At 34.8% G+C, this 23523-nt stretch overlaps 1 protein-coding gene across 5 annotated transcripts in view; it reads left to right on the top strand.

The window, feature by feature from the left end:
- Positions 1-935: 935 nt before the first annotated feature.
- LOC138706077 (probable peptidoglycan muropeptide transporter SLC46) overlaps positions 936-23523 on the top strand; it is a 33197-nt gene continuing 10609 nt past the window's right edge. The window contains exons 1-6 of one of the 5 annotated variants that reach the window (XM_069835011.1): positions 973-1360; positions 10977-11142; positions 11228-11403; positions 12533-12707; positions 14019-14202; positions 21410-21563. In XM_069835011.1, coding sequence (XP_069691112.1) covers positions 11295-11403; positions 12533-12707; positions 14019-14202; positions 21410-21563 — 622 coding nt within the window. In that variant the 5' untranslated portion in view covers positions 973-1360; positions 10977-11142; positions 11228-11294. Of the gene's footprint in view, positions 1361-8591; positions 8651-10976; positions 11404-12532; positions 12708-14018; positions 14203-21409; positions 21564-23523 lie in introns of those variants that run through there. The other 4 variants (XM_069835010.1, XM_069835009.1, XM_069835007.1 and 1 more) reach the window with 4 other exon arrangements.

The following is a 23523-nucleotide window of genomic DNA, read 5'->3' as shown; positions in this document are numbered from 1 at the left end:
GCTGATACTTGATTCTGAAATATTGAGAGAAGGGCAGGCAGCCTATCGTAGTCCCTCTTATTGCTAAGCTCTCTCCTGACATCACCTCAGAAGTTGCTTATCAAGTTCGCAGAACGTAAAAAATAACCAAGTTACATTTTTAAAATGATAGAACTTGCTTAGGTAATGGTGCCCATGGCCGCATAGTTAGCCTCTCTGCCTTCCACCGTGGTGACCCAGGATCATTTCCTGGCTGATCCATAAAGGAATTTGTGGTGGATAAAGTGGACATGATGGTTCTTTTTCTCGGGGTTCTCCCGCTTCCCTTCACTTAACATCAGTCCACCAGTACTCCACAATCATCCTCACTCTGCAAGGTCCTGACCCAGGTCTCCATAAAAAGTAAAAAATGGCCAAGTTGTACGCATTATGTTTAATAAAGACTGTTAATTAATTAATATGACGGTATATGCTTTCAAAATTATAACACTGTTATGCAATGTGTGATACAATATGAAGCTCTTACAAAGAACATGTTAAGGATACACAACTCAGGATAATTCCACTTGTAGTTATTAGTCGAATTCTTGCAGTAGAAACTATACATCTTTGGGCTGTAAATAAATAGAAAAAATAATTAAAATACCAGCTATAACGGCTGGGGGGATCATCGTGCTAACCACACGATACCTCCATTCTGGTTGGATGATCGTCCACCTCTGCTTCGGCATGTGGGTGTGAGCCCAGCAGCCGGCTGGTCGGTCTAGGCCCTTCACGGGCTGTAGCGCCATGGATTATTATTATTATTATTATAAATAATTAAAATATAAATAAATGTGTTTTCTATGTTACTGTACATAAAGAACTAGGTACGGTAGATCACTTGGAAAATTGCAATGATTACAATCCCTAGATTGTGTTATATCAGCAGTCTTGGTAAAAAGAGACATAGATTGATATCCTTTCACCCAAAAATGTGTGAATTTGAAGTCGAATCAAGTCAAGAGGATATAGATTGGATTGGTCTGATTTAGAACAGGATCTAGTGGTAAGTTATGTAGGCCTACGGACATTAATTAAAATGCGAAATGTTCATAGTGGTCTTGCAGCTGATGGCATATTTCCAATCATTATCACGTGTTCTTGTTATGCATCTCCTACAGGGAATCCCTGAGCTATTCTAAACGGAGAGATGCTGGCTGTCTGCCAGGGGCATAATGTGGCCTGCACTTTTACCATACTAACTTCACATCACATCACATCAGCTTTTACACAGTGTAATTCTCTAACTGAAGCAAAAAGCTTTCCTTCATTCTTTCTATAACTGTCAAAGTACTGTATAGTGCATACATCTGTGACTGATTTCGCACTTTGGAAGAAGGTAAGTGTATATAAGTACTGTAGGTCTTGAAATCTAAGTTTTGTTTATTCTGAATAGAGCATTAAGTTCACATTAATATTTCCACATATGATAAGCATAAAATTCTGTGATAGATTTATTCAGAATTACAGAATTGTACAAAAAAAAGTACAGTAACCGAAATTATTCTAGTTTTAAATGCATGATTGTGGACATTGGATTGCATTTACATGTAGGCTATATCGAAATGCAGGTATTCCACGAAATGGAAGAATCAGATTTTAAAGCACGCCTACGGTGTTGTACATGTACTTTGGCCGATATTTATGAAAATTATGATTATCTCCAAAAATTGGCGCAGTACCGGTATGAGAAATATCTGTGAGTAAACTCATAGCATATTATGTTATTTCACTGCATCTTGAATCGCTCAAAAACCTTGAAATACCTTGACTTTCTGTCATACCTCCCGCATGTGTTATATCTAAATGACTTTTAGTATCTTATAAACATTTGCTCGATACACATATTGGTCCCAGACGCTGACTACTTTGTTATGCCTTTCCACAGTAAAATGACCATCATTCAGCAAGGCATATACTTCAGGATTCGTTTTTTTTTTTTTTCTAGTTGTTGCATTTTTCGCTTAATTACTGCGATAGAAGTTGCAAAAAAAAAAAAAAAAAAAGCAGCATATTCTCGACTGCCTGTAAGTGCATTACAAAATTACCAGTTTGCTCAGCCCAAATGTTTTGGCAATGCCTATTATGTTTAGATACAAAAGGCAAAGTTCAGCAGTTGTTTTAGAAAGTTTTTGTTTTCTTTTATCAGTGGCAAAGGAGAACAAGAAATAAGATTACTTCTTTCACTTTGATTTCGTCTCTGAAAAATTTATCATAAAGCTCCATAAATTTATTCAGATTTAGGTCTATATCCTCTGTCTCTACTTCCATAGGTTCACATGTTGCCTACTAGTGCTTGATGTATTTCCTGTAAGATGTAGCAAATACGCAATTATATATTTTTGCGCAGTGTTATAAATACGCAATTATATATTTTTGCGCAGTGTTGTTTATGTATATTTTTAATATTTTGAATGAAAATTTGGTACCTTTACTTTAAAGCAAAATGCATTTTTGTGGGAATTAGTTCCATCTTCTTAACTAACATGACTCGACTTTAAGGCTGCTTTCAGAGATTTGTTCCCTATCTTGAAGCTTCAGTGCCAATGCTAATGTAAGACTAATGGAATATACCAGTAATAAATGAATTGAATAGAGAGTTGAATGTTTCATATTGGAGTAGTGGGTGAATATGGCTTCCTTGTCACTCTGTGTACCTTGTTCTAAGCAAATATATGTTGACGAACTTTCATTCTTATTCATCTGCCCATCAATTAAATACCGGTATTTATTGAATAGGCGACAATTTGTGGTGCTGTTTGTAGGCTACATTTCAAGTATATTTGGACAAGTTGTAGGAATTTAAGATGGTAGCAAAGACATTAATAATTAGGCCTAATATCGCCATTTTAATTAATGTTGTGAACCATATAGTCACAAAAAACCTACTAACCTTCAGTAAAGTCATATAATCTAATCAGCAAAATGCTTACACTTGATTATTATTATTATTATTATTATTATTATTATTATTATGATTATTATTATTATTATTATTATTATTATTATTATTCATAGTTTACTGCCCAAGGACAGGTATTTCACTGCAAATCCAGCATTCTTCAATCTTTCCTATTTTCTGCCTTCCTCTTAGTCTTCGCATATGATCCATATATCTTAATGTCTATTATATGGCATCTTCTTCTGCCATGCACTCTTCTCCCGTTCACCATTCCTTCCAGTGCATTCTTCAATAAGCAGTTTCTTCTCAATGACCCAACCAATTCCTTTTTCTCTTCCTGATCAGTTTCAGCATCATTCTTTCTTCACGCACTCTTTCCAACACAACTTTATTTCTCATTCTATCTGTCCATTTCACATGCTCCATCCTTCTCCATATCCACATTTCAAATGCTTCTAGTCGCATCTCTTTACTTCGTCGTAACGTCTATGTTTCTACGTCATAAAAAATGCCACACTCCACACAAAGCACTTCACTAGTCTCTTCCTTATATCTTTTTTCCAGAGGTCCGCAGAAAAAGCTCCTTTTTCTATTAAAAGTTCCTTTGCCATTGCTATTCTCCTTTTGACTTCCTGGCAGCAGCTCATGCTGCTCATTTAGTATTCGCACGTTTACCTTCATTTTTCCTCCAACAACTATGGTCTTCGTTTTGTTTGCATTTATTTCCATCTCATACTGCTCACAGCTGTCTTTTAGCTCCACTAGAATATCGTTAGTATTGTCTTTTCTTCCGCTAACAACGCCATATCATCAGCAGATTATTATTATCATCATCATCATCATCATTACTTACTTACGTATGGTTGTTAAGGAACCCGGAGGTTCATTGCCGCCCTCACATAAGCCTGCCATCGGTCCCTATCCTGAGCAAGATTAATCCAGTCCCTATCATCATATCCCACTCCCTCAAATTTATTTTAATATTATCCTCCCATCTATGTCTCGACCTCCCCAAAGGTATTTTTCCCTCCATCCTTCCAACTAACATTCTATATGCATTTCTGGATTCGCTCATACATGCTACATGCTCTGCCCATCTCAAAGTCTGCATTTAATGTTCCTAATTATGTCAAGTGAAGAATACAATACGTGCATTTCTGCATTGTGTAACTTTCTCCATTCTCCTGTAACTTCATCCCTCTTAGCCCAAATATTTTCCTAAGCACCTTATTCTCGAACAATCTTAACCTCTGTTCCTCTCAAAGTGAGGGTCCAAGTTTCACAACCATATAGAACAACCTGTAATATAACTGTTTTATAAATTCGAACTTTCTGCTCTTTTGAGAGCAGACTGGATGATAAAAGCTTTCCAACCGAATAATAACAGGCATTTGGCATAGCCTATATATTCTGCATTTAATTTCCTCTCTAGTGACATTTATATTAGTTACTGTTGCTCTAAGATATTTGAACTTTCCAATTTTTATATTTTCATTTCATACTATGTTCTGGTCACGAGATATAATCGTATAGTTTGTCTTTTCGGGATTTACTTCCAAACCTATCTCTTTATTTGCTTCAAGTAAAATTCCTGTGTTTTTCCTAAGAGTTTGTGGATTTTCTCCTAACATTCACATAGACAAGCAGCTGATGTAATCCGTTCAACTCCAGACCCTCTTCTCCTTGCTTTAGCCCACAGTGAATTGGAAAAGCATCCGACAGAAACTGGCCTATACAGACTGTGTTGTACATTTCACTGAGACACTTTTCAATTAATCGAACTAGTTTCTTGGGAATATCAAATTCAATAAGGATATTATATAAAACCTCTCTTAACTGAGTCATACGCTTTTTTGAAATCTATGAATAACTGATGCATTGTACCCTTATACTCCCATTTTTTCTCTAATATCTGACGAATACAAAAAAAATTGATCAATAGTCGATCTAATACGCCTGAAACCACACTGATGATCCCCAGTAATTTTATCTACATAATGGAGTCAATCTTCTCAAACGAATATTGGACGATGTCAACAAAAGTGATATTTCTCGAAAGTTACTACAGTTAGTCTTTTCCCCCTTCTTAAAGACAGGTACAATTATGGACTCCTTATACTGGTACAATTTCCTTTTCCCAAATATCAAGTACAAGCTTATAAATTTTGCTATATAATGCGCTTCCACCCTCTTATATTAATTCTGCTAGAATTCGATCGATACTTGGAGACTTGTACTTTTTCAGCTTTTCTACCGCAATTTTGACTTCAGAAAGTGTGTGTTCGGGTATAAATGGCTTAGAAGTTTGTATTTTAATTTCGTCCCAATCATTTCTATTTGGCCTATGTACATTTAGTAGTTACCCAAAATAGCTTTTTTTTTTTTCAAAATAATAGTTATTATTATTATTATTATTATTATTATTATTATTATTATTATTAAACTATTTGCCCATTATGTCCCACAGGCAGCCACCATTGATTTTTTGTGCATACAAATTCTTAATTATAAATTTTTAAAATTGTAAAGTTTTTCTTTTCTTCATTGGACCTAATTGACAAGATTAAAATTCTCCGTTTTAGTATATCTCTCTATACATATAAAGTACGGTACACATATGCAGTGTGTTAGAAAAGTGCAATGAAGTTTGTTTAACAAGTTAGGCAGCTAAATATGTAGAAGTGGTTGGTAGCACTACTTATTGAAAGTCCCATCAGCAACAACCTTACTTCTGAATATGGCTTTTATTGTATCTAATCAAGAACATAAAATTTGTAAAACTCTTAAAAATCACATAGTTAATTGTAAAATGAAATTATGAAACTCATATCAGTATTATTGCACAATATTGACTAAGAATTAAGTCTTTGAAATCAAGTAATAACAAAGACGTTAAAATCCAGGCCAGCAAGATTCGATAGGACGTCTAGATGAATAAATCATCACAGCAACAACTCTGACTTGCCTCCTCCCACTCCCTAATTCATCCTCTGTAAATACCTATATAAAACAATTGGCGGTACCAACATTTCAACATTCTCAGCGGATGTGAATGACTATTACTTGCCTGAAGTATACATAAATACATAATTATATGTAAGCTTTTCATGAATGAAAACAGAACAAATTGGTTCCAAAAGCTGGGGGGGGGGACAATTTGGATTAAAATGGCCCCTTTAAGCTGCAAAATTGATATTATTCTTTATTGTATGTAGGTTTATACTAAATAATTATCTGTACATCTGTCAAAAGAAAAAGTGGCCACTCTCTAGAAACTAAGTTCCCTTCGGCTATCTCTGCTACAATTCGGAGACAGGCGATGTTACATGTTGTTGGGCCACATTGCCTGATATCTACAGTTATAATTAAAGTCTTCTGTGTGTTACTGTTATAGCGTAATAGTTGCATTTCAGGCTGGTATTCGTGCAGTCGTGCATTCGAATACAACATAGTGCTTTTTATGTTTTTATTTATTATGACATTATGGCTGCAAGTGGAAAGAAAGATTTTATTCTCAACAAAAATATCTTTCGTGGCATAAACAAAGCAAACTTAATGGCGTCTGCGTTAGAAAATTCAAACAATTAAAAGTTCAAAAGCTATAATTCAATATCCTCCCATCTCTTATCACATCATACAGTTGAGTGGGCATGGAATCGACTAGTCTTTTCAGTTCTCAGCCACTGCATCCCAGGCATCCTGGACGAGCTTCCACAAATCATCAGGACGTCTTGGAGGAGGATTGGGCCACTTTTTCCGCATATGCTTCTTTACTTGTGCCCCCATAGTTCAGTAGGAAGAAAGTCGGAATTTAGATGTCAACGTCTCAGGTTCAAATCCTCGTCAGTCCTTATCATTTTATTGTGTTACAGGATAGTACGTATAATATAATAATATAAGAAGAAAAAACTAACACTAGTATTATGCAACTGTATTGTTTCAAATCCAACATTAATTTTATATTTATATCGCTAAAAGACAATAACAAAATAAAATGTTAACTTGAATATTATTTATATCACTAAAGAACAATAACAGAATATACAGTAAATGATAACTTGAATATTATTTATATCGCTGAAGAATGATAACTTGAATAATATTTATAATGCTAAAGAACAACGACAGAATATAAATGATAACTTCAATATTATTTATATCAATAAAGAATGATAACAGAATATAAATGATAACTTGAATACTATTTATATCACTAAAGGACAATAATAAAATAAAATGATAATTTGAACAAAGCTCGAACTCACAACCTTCAAATCTTAAGCGAACCCACTATCGCTGCTCTACGAGACGCAGATGAGAATGATTCCTGCTTTAATATCTTATTTCCGAAACTGCTTTTATAAGCAGATGCATCATGTGACATCACTGTTATCCGAAATGGACTTAGAAAATATTCGCTGTTCACGAGTGTAGCCACTTTTTTTTTCGACAGCTGTACAAGAAAAGATGATCATTAAAACGCAAATAAGACAATAATCAACACAGTTACAGTATAGGCTACTGTCCTTTTCATTGCTAGCACCGTATACCTACAGAAGCAAGCATTTAAAATTCCAAGTTGTTTTCTTAAACAAATTTTACATGTAATTAGAAAAACTACATTGCTAACCATATTTTTTTCTGACATGAGTGAACAAATTTTGAGGCCTTCACTACATTGGGGAGAATAATTTTGAATATCCACAGTTTCACGTGGTGAATTTCAGATTTAAAAAACATTTTAAATGCAGTTGATATGAACTCTTGTCACTAAAAGATTACTTTTAAATTGCTAACTTGTTAAAGTGGTTGTAAATTTTCAAGGTGCAATAAAAGTATTAGGTTCTATGAAATTATATTACAAAGTTATTTTTTTGAAACAAATATAATCGGTTTCAGAATTATGTTTTGAAATGTATGACAGACCTTCAAAATACATCTCCTGATAAATATGGACGTTTGATAACTCCATGTATAAGTATAGTAGTGGTTGTGATGGTGATGGTGATGGTGGTGGTAGGGTCAGCTGTGGCGGTAGTGATGGTGGTGTTTGGTGGTGGTGGTGGTGGTGGTGGTGGTGGTGGTGGTGGAAAAAAGTCAACGTGAGCGAGAATTGGCCCTCTGTTAGCAACAGAGTTACTGTACTTTATATGCAAATTTAGGACACTGGTCTCCTAACTATACTTCCTTCCCAGAAGAAGCCATACTAAGAATTTTATCTCTTAAAAATCTATCACCCTTAGCTGATTTGAACCTATTAAGCTCGGATTCAATGGCTAGCAAGATAACCACGAGGTCAGATGTAGCCTATATTATTTGACGCCACAGCTCTGCTGTAATTTATGTGTTTAAAAATCAGCTATGAAATTGAAGGCACTAATGGAGCATGGTATTCTATTTTTATGAGCCGTTTCTCACTTTTATAAGGAAATACTTTTGAAATAGAGTCAGACTTAAATTTATTGTGCTATTTTCCCTTTTACTAAGACACTAGCTAAAACCCATAGTTACCAAACACAATTTTTGTGTAGTTGCATTCTTGTTAAATTTGTTCCATGTGCAAAATGAGACACTTGATATTCTGATAAGGTTACATGATGGATGCTCTGCTACCCGGCTGCATACTCCACAGAGGATTTAGGAGACAATGAACTGATAAGATAACTGTAGATGCATTATTTAATCAGTTGCCAGTGCACAGCTGTTGTAGTATGCAGATAATTTAAGGTAATTTATATTGTTGTCTCCCCTTTACAATTTTGTTTATGCACAACATTGCCTATGTTGGAGAATATGCGAGTGATTGATCAACTGAAATATACAAAGTTTGATGTACCATTGCTAGACATTTTATTGCCATTGGCTACAATCCAATGTTGTATTGTATGATTATTGGTATTTCTTTTTGATCACTCGCCATGGTTGTACAGCATGCTAGTGAGTAGTTATAAAGGAGGATAGTACTTTAAATATCTTTACATTAATAAAAATATTGAAAAAAGATTTTTGCAGCAACACATTCGTTTTACTTCATAAGAGAAAATTAAAATAGGCTGAGTATTGTTCGGAATGAGAACTTATTACAGCTAGAGAAATGGCGAGCAATGTCAAACCAAAATCTTACATTTATGATTGACTTTATTAGTAAGAGATTGCTACACCTACTTGTCATTAGATCCGAGGTTCAGAGTTAAACCAGTCTAATAGTGGAAAACTGATATGCCCTTGTTTTCTTTAGCATGTAAAAGAACACTGTCTCTCAATGGTTGGGCTCGGGAAAAAAAAATTACCAAGCATTCTTATCGAAGTTCGGCTCTGTTAATCATAATCCACATCTACTGCTCCATCATCGATAATAATTAATTCCAATCAGAAATACAATTTTTTTATTTTATCCGACTAGCAGAATCCATAAAGATTTAATTAAATCATATCTGTAACTCCCCTTTCCTTTGCTATCATTTACCATTTTTTTTTTACTGTTTGTAGCATTAAACCCAGCACAACTGTGAAAACAAAAGTTTTAAAATAATTAAATTTGTAGCATAGTTTTACTCAGAAAGAAAAAAGTAAAGGTGAGAGCCCTATACTGTAGAATTTTTACGGCATATAAAACATAACTTTCCCAGAATGAGAAGTTCCGAGCAACATTTACTGTCCATTTCTCGCCTACGTCAGAATTTGACTATCCTAATTATTAGGCATGTCTGCCACTTTACTATTGGAAATAATGAATTCTGTCTTAAGGCTTGCTTTCCTCCAATTTGAAGACTGAACTAGAAGTTAAAACTAAACTGAAGTGTTTAGTTAGGTATTCTAAGTTCAATTTTTAGTTGTGCTTTCCTAGAAAACTTCGAACTGAATTGAAAATGCCATATTTGCGCTCATGCCAATGGTTGACAAGTTTACATGAAAATGAAGAAATTGAGCTAGAATTGGATTCTTTGGTTTTCTTTTTGGTAGACAAATTATCAGATAATACAAATCATGAACATAATTCTGCCAAAAATTGTACTTGTTATGTGGTCTTGCTATTGTATTGCACTTGTTCAGAAATCTTCAGTTGTTTCTGTCGAAGAGAGTTACGAAAATTATTAAAATTAAGTTAATGTTTAAAGTAAATCTTATTACCTGATTCGTCCTAACTCCTTGTCAAAGTAAGTAACGTCTTTCTTCTCCCCATTTATGTGTTGAGTTTTATATAAAATTTCCATTGTTTCTTCTTCGTAGTTCTCTATGCTGTATGTTGAGTATTATATAACAATTTCTTCTTCAATACATAAAAATTTTCGTTTTCCACTCTTACTGAAGGAAAGAAACACTTCTAAAAAAACTAAGGTGGTCAGTAGGCAATATCTCACCTCATACACTGAAATTGAGAACTGTACTGAGAAAAAACGACTGCCACAGTAATTTTTTCTGCCTAGTTTTCTGGTGGAAAACTTAACATTTTAATGACAAACTGAAAATATATAGATTAAGGCATCAGTAACATTTAGATTACCTAAATTTTGATAAGTTCTAGTCTAGAAGAAAGCACTTTTGTAGGAAGTAATAGACCCATTCGTGACTGCTCGACACTCAACCTAAAAATTTTCAGTTCAGCAAAGTTCTACTTTCAGATTGGATGAAAGCCATAGGTGCCTTCACCTCATAAATTAAATCATTCAGTCTTCCAAAGTAGCAGAGTTCATAATGATCTGAATCATATTTGGAGATAAAAAAAACTATTTAATTGTAATAGCCTGCATTGTCTCAGGTGAAAGCCCTCTACCATGCTGACAACATGTTTTGGGAGTCCCACAATGTATCTCCACTGTCAGGTCGAAAAATCCTAAAAATAGGTAAAATTTCATAATGATATGAAAGTATTTAATCACATATACAAGCTGTTTATAATAATTTTTTATTACACGCATAATTTTTGTTTGATAACTACAAATTTAACTGGTATATTTATGTTGAAATTTTGATTTAATTATCATTTATTAAAATCGTTACATAATTAGTTTAGCGACCAACAAGCTATTTTTCTTTGCTAAAAATCCAACAGGTTCATCTGTGTCACCGTTGATATCTTTGGGAGAATGCAATGTCAATGGCAGAACAAGAGCCTTTGCAGCTGCCAGCTCAGTGTGAGGGCAGATCATCCGTTTCTTACCGAGCAGTAACTGTTGAACCGGCACTGTTCCTGGTGGCTCTATCCATGTCTCTGTCAGGTGCGGTGCTGACTCAGTTGTTTCTAGTGCGCAGCTGCGAGATCACCCTGGAAATGAATATCTCAACTTGTGCTCTGCTGATCAGCCACCCAGATCTGCCTGCAGCCCGTGAGGTTGAAGCCCAGTCACAGCCCCATGCAGCTGTCCTGCAAATGGCCAAGATGCTCATTGAGGCTTGCATTCCTGCAGTTCTGTCCTTGTTTCTGGGCCCGTGGAGTGATCTACATGGTCGCAAGCCACTGCTTCTGTGGCCAATACTTGGTGAGTGTAATTTTCATTTGTTGATATGAAAAGGAAAACCTTAACATATATTTTTCCAAAGAAATTTACACCTGTTGAAACTCACATTTAACAATGAATTTCTCGCTTTCATATTGTCTATATCGTGCTTTGACCTCTAGAAGTGTCTTTTGTCACATAAGCTGTTTCTCTCAGTCTCAGTTGGGTGTGTTCCTTATGAATGGACGTCTTTTCAATAAAGCAGCATTAATTTATTATTATGAAAACTTCCTTTATTTTAAGACTGCCAAGACTGACAAAGTGCACCAGATATTCATGGATATTCAGTATATATTAATTGAAAAAAAGAGGAAAGTAAGAAACCTATGATATAAAATACAGTAAAAAAAGTCCATTGAAGTAAATAATACAGAAAATAAGTAAAATATCAATAAATTTCAAACGTTGTTACCATACTGATGATTCTGTAAGATCCTAATGGATCCCTCTAAGGCATTAATGGCTATTTTTCTCATAACAATGTTATTGAGGCCAGTACCAGTATTTCATGTTAATTATCATAAATACTTTGAAATAATACATCATAGGATCTGTACTCACCTGAACTGACAGGTTGTCTCTTTGGAGTAACTGTAGCCTTCACTTTCTAAACCTATCTCTACTTTGAAAAGTCATTTTCTTAGTCCACTTCTCTGTCCATTGTTAGCATATTGGAACACTTGTTGGTTTCCATGTTTCTGATTAATGAAAAACTAAAAAAGCCTGTGGTTCCTTACACCATCATATTCCTTCTTAGAACATATCCTCAACTTTGATTATTCGATGTTCAGAACGTTCAAAGGATTTATAATTTCTCTTTTCATTATTTTAATAGTAACTTTAAACAGCGTACAAAATCACAATGAAGATGCCAACTATTGACTGACAAGAAACAGATTCTTCATTTCCCAACACCCTCTTGCAATCATTTTCATAGAACTGCACAATGGACAAATCCAACCATATGTAGCTGAATGCCTTTACTGATTTCTTAGTATTAAGACACTAATATATACATGTATGGATGGATGATTGATTTCTTTGTTTGTTTGGAACAATAATTTTTGTTCTTTTGTTAGTATAATTCTCCTGTCATATTGTTCACTTTCAGGCTTTTCTGTTATGTTTTTTATGTACACGGGATTCTCTCTGATTACATCATTACCCCCGCACTTCCTGTTGTTAAGCAGCCTGCCCATTGCTTTCAGCGGAGGATTCATCTCTATCATCTCGTCTGCTTTTTCTTTCATGAGTGACATCACAGTTCCAGAGAAGAGAGCATCCAGGTAAATGTCCTTTTATCTAATAATATATCTGATTATTTATATTATCATTATTATTATTAGTATTACATTTTGCTACAATGTGCGTGCCACCTATCTGTAGTAGCAGTGGTGTTCAGCAGCAGCAGCAACAGTGGTGGTAAGGACTGGAACATGGTAATGACAGTGGCAGCGGCATTCATTTACTTTTGTGTACAAAAGTCATGTCCTCTCCATATCTCACTAAACTGAAAACTGTAGCTGTGTCTTTCATATAATCTGTATCTCCCATCACTCATTTCGCAACTTCCACGCAGGGCACATATCTCGAATAGCTCTTATGTTAAAAATGAAGATCTATCGGAATTGAACTTTACTTTCCTTTTTTTAGTATTGGGTGCTTCGATTTCGTCAATTGGCCTTAATTAAGCATTCCTCTCAAGAGCAACACACTGAAACATGTAATACATCATAGTTGTTGTGCACTATTGGTTGTGGATTTATGTTACAGCAGAATGAGACTGATGATGATTTTATAGAGAATTGTGAAATTCTAGCAGGAGAAATAGAAGTACTCTGTGACATACTGCCCTGACACAATTTTTAATCTACCATATATTTCAGTCAAACTCGTTGGAACTTGAACCAGTATCGTCATAATGGAAAGTCAATGCTCTAATAAATTGAGGACCGTTTTTGCAAAACTTGCTAACTGAAAAAACTAAATTTTACAGGAGAGACAAAACACTATAGTAAGCAAGTTTTGCTGTATGTTTCATTTATAGGAGAAAGCAAGTTTTGAAAAAACGATCACACTTTGACACACTACAATGAAGAGAAATAACCCAATTTTACTAAGACGCTTTGAACATCATGTAGAGGCCTGCCTTATGTTAACGAATCCATCAAAATCTCAATTTTGCAAATTTTGCAGTTAGCAAGTTTTGCAAAAACGATCCTCAATTGTGCTCCACTTTAAATAATAATATAATAATAATAATAATAATAATAATAATAATAATAATAATAATAATAATAATACCTGGCCCCGGAACAATTTTTCCCTCGAAATTATTCAAATCAACTTTACAGGGAGTTATACCTGAAAGCTTGATTTGCAATATACTTGATTTTTAATGAAAAGTTTTATGGAAGTCTTCATTTATTCTAAAAATTACTAAAAGGATCACACTGTGCAGTCCTTATAGACGAACCATAACTGGATTCTTGTATTGGATCGCTAACGAATTGGACCTAAGAGACCATCCAAAAATTCCTTAGTCCTATATAAACTGAATCAGTGACATATTTAAAGTACTAATAATGCATGTTCAGGATGGGACTGCTTGATGCCGGACTGTTCTCAGGATTTCTGGTGGGCACATATGGCAGCGCTCACCTTTTCTCCATTGCAGGCCAGTTTGGTTATGTGGCTGTGTTCGCAACATGCGCAATCTGCTGCTTGATTGCCTTCTTTTACACATGGTTCTGCATCGAGGAGTCTGTGCCCCAGCGCCAGGTAAATTATGTCCTTGTTCATGATGCAATATAGTACTTTATCTTATTTAATAAATGCAGAATAGAGTTGTTCACAGAAATAATACTTTACCGTATTTATTTTTATTCATTATCTTATTTTCTTTTCAACTTTTGCTCCTTTAGTTTTAATTTTATGTATACTGAAGAAAATATAAAAAAATTCAGGTACTACCATAACTAATACTGGCATCAGGGGCGGACGCAAGGGGGGGGGGATTAAGGGGATATATCCCCTCCCGAAATTTTGAGAAAAATACGAAACAAGAAACAAAAATAATATTGATTTTAATTCGTGAATGTACATAGGAATTAGAGGGTTTTCCACGTAAATTCTCTTTGCTAAAATGTTAAATAAATGTATCTTTGTATTGAAAGAAATCCCTATATCTTCGCAACTCTGATCCACTGCCCACTGGAGAGTAGCACTGTTCTCTGACACTTACTACAAGAGATCCAACGCAAGAGGACTAATAATATAACTCGTTATGAGTGACTAAGTGGCCAGGATCCGACGGAATAAGCACCATCTTAAATCACAAAGTGATTATTTTTCGCATATCATGATATGCACTTCTGCACATGTACGGACATTGTGCTATTGTCATACATCTCTATGACGCAATGCATGAGGGTAGGACACTAGAGGGAACCCAAGAAGTGGAGCTTAAACTGAGAGGATTCGATCCAACATCAGGATGGGAATCCGGTGTGACTTAGTGGATAAAGCGTCAGCACGTAGAGCTGAAAACCCGGGTTCAAATCCCGGTGCCGGAGAGAATTTTTCTCTGTTCCACTCTTCCATCATCATATGATGACGCAGAATTTCTGCACTGAACTATTATCATATGTACTTCGGTACATAGTAATATAAGTCATACAGAAACCAACATTTTTAGTGTCTATGATTGTAGCTAGCCATGTTTTTAGCCTGTCACATGGTTTAGCCAGTCTACTACAGTCAGAACAGATGGACCTTAAGACATGCATTGAACTATGTGAGAATCTAGAAAGAGAACTGGAAGATTCTCGTTTAAATTTTCAGCCAGTGAACCTAGAGGCAAAATGTGTTGCTGAACTTACTGGAATTACGCTGGAAATTCAAAGAACTGCAGGGAGACAAACACTGCATTCTAACTTCAAGACAGAGAGTCCTGAAGAGTATTTTAGGCTTTCAATTTTCCTTCCCTTTTTGGACTATTTCATTAGTCAGCTCAAGGACAGGTTTTTAAATCATAAGGGAATCCTAAAGTCTATACAAACTTTGCTGCCTAAAAACATAGTGCGAGCATCAGATGAAGATTTAGAAACTGCTGTTGAGGCTATAGTAAATGAGTGGCCCAATGATGTTGATGCATCACCAGAGTCTTTCTTCAATGAATTGAAGATGTGGAGAAGAAATTTCCTTGATCAGAAAAATCTTCACCTAATGCTACTGATTTTATATCATCTTTGAACAGGTGCAATGAAATTATTTTTCCCTGCACTCACAAGGCGCTAAAACTTTTCTGCATGTTGCCTTAACTACAACAACACCAAAACGGTCGTTCTCAACATTGCGGTGTTTGAAGACTTACTTGAGAGCATACAGATTAAATGGACTGGTCTTGATAATGATACATAAAAATGTAGAAATAAAAGCTTATGAAGTACTGGATGAAATGTCTAAGAAGCCTCGTCACCTTCTTCTGTAAATATCTCACTCTGTCATTGTTTTTGTATTGCAGGCATTGTAAATATTAAAATTTAAAAATTGTGGTTTATTTAACAACGCTCGCAATTGCCAAGGTTATATCAGCGTCACTGGTGCACCAGAATTTTTTCCCTTAGGACTTCTTTTACATGCCAATAAATTTATCGATGAGGCCTGTCACATTTAAGCACACTTAAATGCTATCGAACTGTGCTGGGATAGAACCCGCAACTTCGACCACAAAATGCTATACGGACTATGCTACTCAGGCCAACTTGTAAATGTTTGTGATTCGGAAACAAATTGTGAGTATAGAAACTTATTTCTCATTATTCCATTTTTACTATTTCCTCAAATCCCTCCCCGAAAAAAAAAATCCTGCGTCCGCCCCTGACTGGCATCTATAATCAACAACAACAACAACAACAATAATAATAATAATAATAATAATAATAATAATAATAATAATAAATTATTAACAAGAAGAACAAGCTGGATTTAGATCTGGCAGATCAACAATGGAGTACATTTTTTTGTTTACAGCAAATAATTGAAAAAAAAGAAAGCTAGAGGACAATTACTACAATCTGTTGTTTTTAGATATACAAAAAGCTTACGATAGATAATGTTCCTTGGAAAAAAATTATGGTAAATTTTAAAGTCCTTCAGTTTCAACAATACTGTCATAAGTGCAATTCAAAACCTATATTCTAATTCTATATCGAAAATTAAAATAGGAAGACATTTGTCATATGGTTTCCAAGTTACCAAAGGTCTTCGACAGGGATGTTTTTTATCACATTATTTAAAATTTACATAACAAAAACACTAGAACGTTGGAGAAGGAAAGGTAAAGATTTGAGTGTAAACATAGGAGAAGATACTATATATTCATTACACTTTGCGGACGACCAGTTAATACTTGCACAGGAATTTGAAGACCTAGAATATATGGCAAGAAAACTTTTGGAATAATATACAAAGTGGGGTTTAACTATTAACATGGACATATCCAATTACATGACAATAGAGGATCAAACTCAAAACTTGATATTAGAAAAAGATGTGGAAATATTTAAACATTGCGAAAATTATAAATATCTTGGAGTAATAATTGCCAAAGATGGGAAACAAGATCATGAAATCAAAAGAAGAATAACAATGGGCAAATCAGCAATATCAAACTTAAATAGCATTCTCTGGGACTTAGAATTTCAGCAAACATCTTGCAATTAATTTGTCATATGAAATAAGACGAAGTTTGTAAAATTTTGGTTGCCGCTCTCAAGTTCTAACATTGCAGGACACTATTTTAAACTGCTTAAGGATTTGAATACATATCTTGCGATTAATTTTTATATGAAATAAGACGAAGTTTGTAATGTCTTGGTTTTCTTCCTCATGTTTGAACATTGCACAATACTAGTCGATACTGTGAACATGTCCTTTTTTTCTTTAATATATTTTGTTTGATTTACTTATACGTATATTTTGGTGAATGTTTAGTCATAGTAATAACAACAAAAATTACTTACACTCATTACTATGCGTAACTTCGCAAGATATGTCCCTGGCATCCTTATGCAGCTAAAGCATAAAGGTGCAGGAAGAGGAGGAAGTAAGGGGAAAAATGAACAAATGCAAAGGGAGCTTTGGTTCTACAGAGACTCGGCAAACTTGAACCGAACATAAGGCCTCTGACCGGTTTTCAACAGACGCAGTTATTTTAGTTTACATGCTTCATTTCCACATACTGCTGGATGCCTAAGAAGTAGGGCAAAGTTCGTAGTACCTTGATATCCCCTCTCATGTTCGAACATTGCACGACTAATAGAAAGTCTACCAGAATGTGGCTCATTGGCAACATTTCCTGTCTTCTGAAATTTATTGACAAGGAGTTGGTTGTTTGTTTGTGTTGGTGCCGGTTTTCGGAATTTACGCTTAAACTCCTGTTGCACCTCTGCATATGTTGTTGTTATCTAATGCTGGGCTTTGGCAACGAAGCCATTAGCGTTCTTGCTCTCCAATATTTTTCTGTGGTGGATCCATCAGGTAGAACTTCACAGGTTATGAGATGATCTTCAGTCATTTCTTCTTCTTTGTTGCATAGAGGGCAATTTGGATTTGTGTAAATTCCTATTTTATTCAAGTGTTTGGCCAAATAATCGTGTTCTCTAAGCAGTCTGAATTTTGCTACTGCAGATTTACGTGGGATTTCTGGAATAATTTCTGTTTTTTTTACTAAAATGCTCCATTTTTTATCTTTGGCTTTGGTACATAGTGCTTGGTTTTGCTTGATTTTATATTTATTTTTAATTAGTCTTTTGATGGATGTAAAAGGTAGGCTTGTATTTGTATTCTGAATTAAATTGGATCCTTTTTTGGCAAGAAAGTCAGCAGTTTCATTTCCAGCAATTCCGTAATGTGCAGGTATCCATTGCAATTGAATTCTTTTCTGTAGTTTTTGAAGTTGTTGGATCATTTTGTGACATTCTTTAATTTGGATTGACATCATTTTATATGAATTTATTGCATATAATGCTGCTTTAGAATCAGAGAGAATGACAGCATTTTGAAATTTATCTATTCTGTACAGTAGGTGTTGGAGTGAGATATGAACAGCCATTATTTCCGCATCAAAATTTGTTGTATGATATCCTGCTGGTTGATAAAATGAGAATAACGCACACGTAATTCCTGATCCTGAGTTGTTATCGATAGTAGACCCATCTGTGCATATGTTAAAACGCGCAATCGAGCATCGACAATAGCCACCCGTTCTTCAATAATCAGCGTGCTAATAGATTAGTCTGAAATGATAAAGAAATTTCAATGTTTACTCAAAAATGGATCGAGACTTTGTGTCCACTCTGTATTTGTCCTAGAATATAAAAAAGGTTGGAAAAATACAATTCTTTGCTCATTTTTGTAAAGTTATTTTAAAAATGCCTAATTCATTTTTTCAAGACACTACACCAACCTATGTTCAATGTTGTCGTCAATGCCACCTGCAGATTGTATTGAAATAAAAACGATAATACTGGTACTATTGTATGTATTAGATATTTTACAGTATCTTTATTCCTTACTCTCTTTGGAAGTTGATTTATTATTGATAGAATTTAAACACTGCATCATGCATTTTTTCGCGGGTTAAAATAGATTTTAATACAGATACATTATTATGACGCGAGGCGAGAAAATGGCAGATGACTCGTAGCTTACTGCTAGAGTGGTTTCCTACAAGCGCATAATCATTTCTCCGGCACTTCTACAATGCATAACAGTACTAATAACATACCGGTATGTTCAATAATTTGGACTTACCATGCTCATAGTCGTTGCTGAATATGGCCCCCATTTGCTGCTACACACAACTAACATCATCTGATAAACGAATGAACAACACTCTGAAGTTCCACATCATTGATAGCTTCGATTTCTTCTCGTATATAGTCTTTTAGTTCATCTATAGAATGAGGATTTTCCTATAAATCCTACCTTTTAGTGTTCCCCATACCAAAAATCACAGGGTGTTAGATCTGGACTTCTTGGAGCTCACAAATGATTACTTATTAGCCTTGTATCAAAAATACGCTGTAATTCCTTCATTGACACGGACATGCAATGAGAATTTGTTTGTAGGCATTACCTAAATACACAATAATTACTAAACTTTATACACTAAATTTATACACTTTGTACAATTGAAGAATCAAGACTTTTGTAACACGACTTGTGACTACAGGATCCTCAGTCGCCATATGGCGACTGAGGATCTACTACCGCACATCTAACAGACCACACAGAGAATGGGCCGTCAGTAACCCTCCGTTTTCTCGCCTAACATCATAATAATAATGTCTCTGTATTAAATAACAGAGAAGTTAGTAGATTCTTAACTAACTACATTGACATTGATTGTCCTGATGAATTGACATTAAGAAAGAACTATCTCCCAATATATATGAAGAAACTTTACAAAAAATTAGATCATTTTGTAAAAATAAAAAATTGCTTGATTACTGACAAAATCACTGATTCTAGCAGTATAAAAATAGGAAATGTTGTTGGTGTGTTGAGATTTGATGAAAATGTTTGCAAACATTCGTTCTTTCTAATGTGTAAAGATGAAGCTATGCATCTTCTATAGTCAAATGGTGTGAAATGTGACATCTTATTGTCGATCCTTACAATCAGTGCCACATAGGCCTTTATGAGAAAAGCAGCCTGTGGTCTTTAGTAAGCTTTCAAAAAAGTGATAAGTTAGTGTCAAATGGGAAAAAGTGTTCGTTAAAGTGTCTTCAAGAATTTATTGATCTCTTTAAACAGTACAATCCCGAAGTTTCTAGGTAATATTTGCAATTATCATGGACATATACCATATATGTTTAACATAGGTACACATGAGAGAACTGGTTGTTAAACTTTTTGAATATCATCACTGCCCATAGTAACATGCTGGGCTACATGGTTAAGTGCTGTAACCCACTTTGTCAAGCATTATGAAAGTTTTGCTTCTGTTGTCAATAAATTGGACAGAAATGATGCATCATCGAATTAAATACTTCAAGATTTACTGAAAGATTTGTTAAAAAAATTATTTGGCATTCATATATGCAAATTTAAATATTTTGTGTGACATGATAAAAAATTAGAGACCTCCTTTGCGAATGGTCAGGGAGGTGCAGGCCATTGATGAAAAACAGAAATCAATACCAGGTTCAAAAGTATAAGTGCTAGAAAAAAAAATTATAAATAATTTAAAAAACAGTGGATATAAAACTATGTGTAAAATTGCTCAACTTTTGAAGTGTGCAACTGTAATTGAAATTTATGGTGTGAGTATTTGTCACCTCCTGGAATAAACATTTTCATAGTTTGAGGCATTGTTGTGAGATAGTCGACATGCATTTAAATCAGATAATTTGGAGAATACATTAAATTTGTTATACACTTCAACTCTACTAGCAACTAATGTTTTGCTGTTATTGGTGAGTACTACAAAATAAATCATTTACATTTTTTAGCACATAAATTTGCTCCTTTATTATAATACACCATTCATATTCAAGGAACTACAAGTGACATTAGACATATCTCCTGCTATCTCATGCTCTAAGAACATCTGTACCCATATGCCGAGAATAATGAATTTTAAGGGCAATAACTGCAACACTCGTATTTTAGAGGTATGACACGTAAAAGAACCTTACCCTGATTGAGTTGGTTGCAAGCAAAATCATTGGCTACTCCTCATCCACGCCAAAATTGTGTTCTACTCGTTACCATCCTCGCCGTCTAGCCTATCATTGCAGTAATGAATTCCACTTTTCTCACTTCAGAAATAGAATCATGTACTTTGCCAGGCAATCAGAGGCCAAAAGGTATTATACACCAATCAATCAACTGTAAAATATTATATATTTTATTGAATTTGTTCTGCAGCTAGTTGTGTGTCTTAGAATTTGAATTTTGTTGTAACTCAAATTTTCAGCTGGATTGCAATAGTAGCGGACTGAGTGGACTTTTTGATCGACGTCTGTTTTTCAACATGATGCACACATGCAGCAAGAGGCGGGAACACTATGGACGAGCCATCATATTTCTCGTCATTTCTGCTGTGTCCACTAGCGTCATCACTATGGAAGGTGAGGAAGCGTGATGAACTAATGACTTGAGAAAAACATCTGATCATTGGTATCAACTTGTATAATAGTTACAGAGCATACGATAGCTAAGTGTTTTGTATGATATACCATATATTTTTTGAAAGAACCTAAATATGATCATTTCAATCTAACAAAGGAAAAGAGAAATAGAATATCTAACTGCTCACCCATTATAGTTCTACATAAACGAATGATTTCAGTCTTTCCTCCTCATTGTTTTGAATTAGTTAGCTTCCATACTATCTGTATTAGACATTGTTGTACGCACACTAAACTGTGGTTGCATCCTATACTGGGTGTTCATTTCAAAGTGTGTCATGACGTCACTGTTGTTGGGTCACCGATTTGAAGCGAGTTTCAGTTTATATGTTAGAGAAGTTGCCTATTATTTAAGGCGTTCTTCAATCTGAACTTGAGAACGTGTACAGTATAACTTGAACGTCGTAGCAACAGATGGCGGTCTGTACGGTCTGTGTGCTACCATAACCTCTTTCGAACTGTGTTTTGCGCCGGCAAGTCGTACGCAGGGTATTTGTTATCATCGGTTGCGTACGGTAACATTCCACAACACAAATCAAATGCTCCGTGTCCATGTTGACCGTCGAAGTTAATGTCAACAAATACGGTACGTAAGTAATCGTCTTAACCCTCTCCCCATATCCCGACAGTACGTATTTCCAAACAGTTCACATTCCTGCCACTACCGGCGTTACCGTACGTATCGGCACGTACTCTTCAGAATGAACGCCGTACTTGCTAGCCAACTTCTCTGCCTCACAGGTTATACACCTCTGCGAAAGTGTAGGAAGATTGAATTCTCTAGGCTCATCAGCTAGCCACATGACGGCATACAGCGAGCCAAGACACATTTTGAACTGAACACCCAGTACTTCGTATTGTACACCAGTTATCAATGACACGCCAAGATGCATTTTTATTTTAAAAGTAAAATCAACATGCAAGGATATAAGTTGTGTTATTTTTAAAATGTTTCATTTCATTAACAATAAGACTGTGATATTAAATGAGTGATAAACTGTTACTGGTCAGGAACACTCGTATCAAACATGCTTGCATATTCAGTGTAAACTAGTTACGTCATTTTCGATCTGTAACCTTCTGCATATTTTTACTCAGATAACTTCGATTATTAATAGTATGCATACAGTTATATTTTTATCTTGTAATGAATGTTAACTTGCGTTGCAGGATTTGTTCGAAATGGTGCCTGTCCATATTCACACGTTCCCGACATCTTTTGATGAAATTGTTTCACACATAATGCTTGCAATTTCTTTTCTTATACTGCCTCTAAGTTCATGCATAAAAATTCTGTGTTCCAGTGTGAACTTGTGGGGTGACATATCAATGAACTATCATATCATACTACCATAAAACTAAATGAACACAAACTTGCACGTGTACTTTAAAACTTACTAGGCTGCAAGCTGAAAATCAACTGACTTATAAACTAACTAAACACTTGTCTGCTCTGGCCTTGAGCGTAATATGATGCGGCATGTCTGGGTCATCGAACTATGAACGCAAGAATGTCTGATGCGCTTCTTCTCAACTGGGTGCCAAGCTTAATGCTTTGTATAATAGTTTCATGGTGAATTATTATTTATGTCACTAATGTAAAACAGAATGGACCAGCACTAGGAGGAATGTTGGAATATAGTAGTAATTCTAATTTAATAATTCGTAAATTTGGACCACTCCTTTACTTTTAAATTGGTGTAAAAATATATTCGCAATAAATATTAATATTAATATTTCCTTTGAATCTTGTGATGAAATATGAAGACGAAATTGATTAAGCTTTTCTATTTACAAATCTAATCTTTCAATTGAACGTGTTGATAGAAATTATATGTATAAACATGTTATGACGAAAATAGACAATGAAGCTATGAGCTAAAATAATTAATTCGTATTT

Source organism: Periplaneta americana, chromosome 9, assembly GCF_040183065.1.
Source record: "Periplaneta americana isolate PAMFEO1 chromosome 9, P.americana_PAMFEO1_priV1, whole genome shotgun sequence".
Lineage (NCBI taxonomy): Eukaryota > Metazoa > Arthropoda > Insecta > Blattodea > Blattidae > Periplaneta > Periplaneta americana.
Note: the sequence above shows the minus strand (reverse complement) of the source record. Positions and strands in the feature narration are given on the sequence as shown.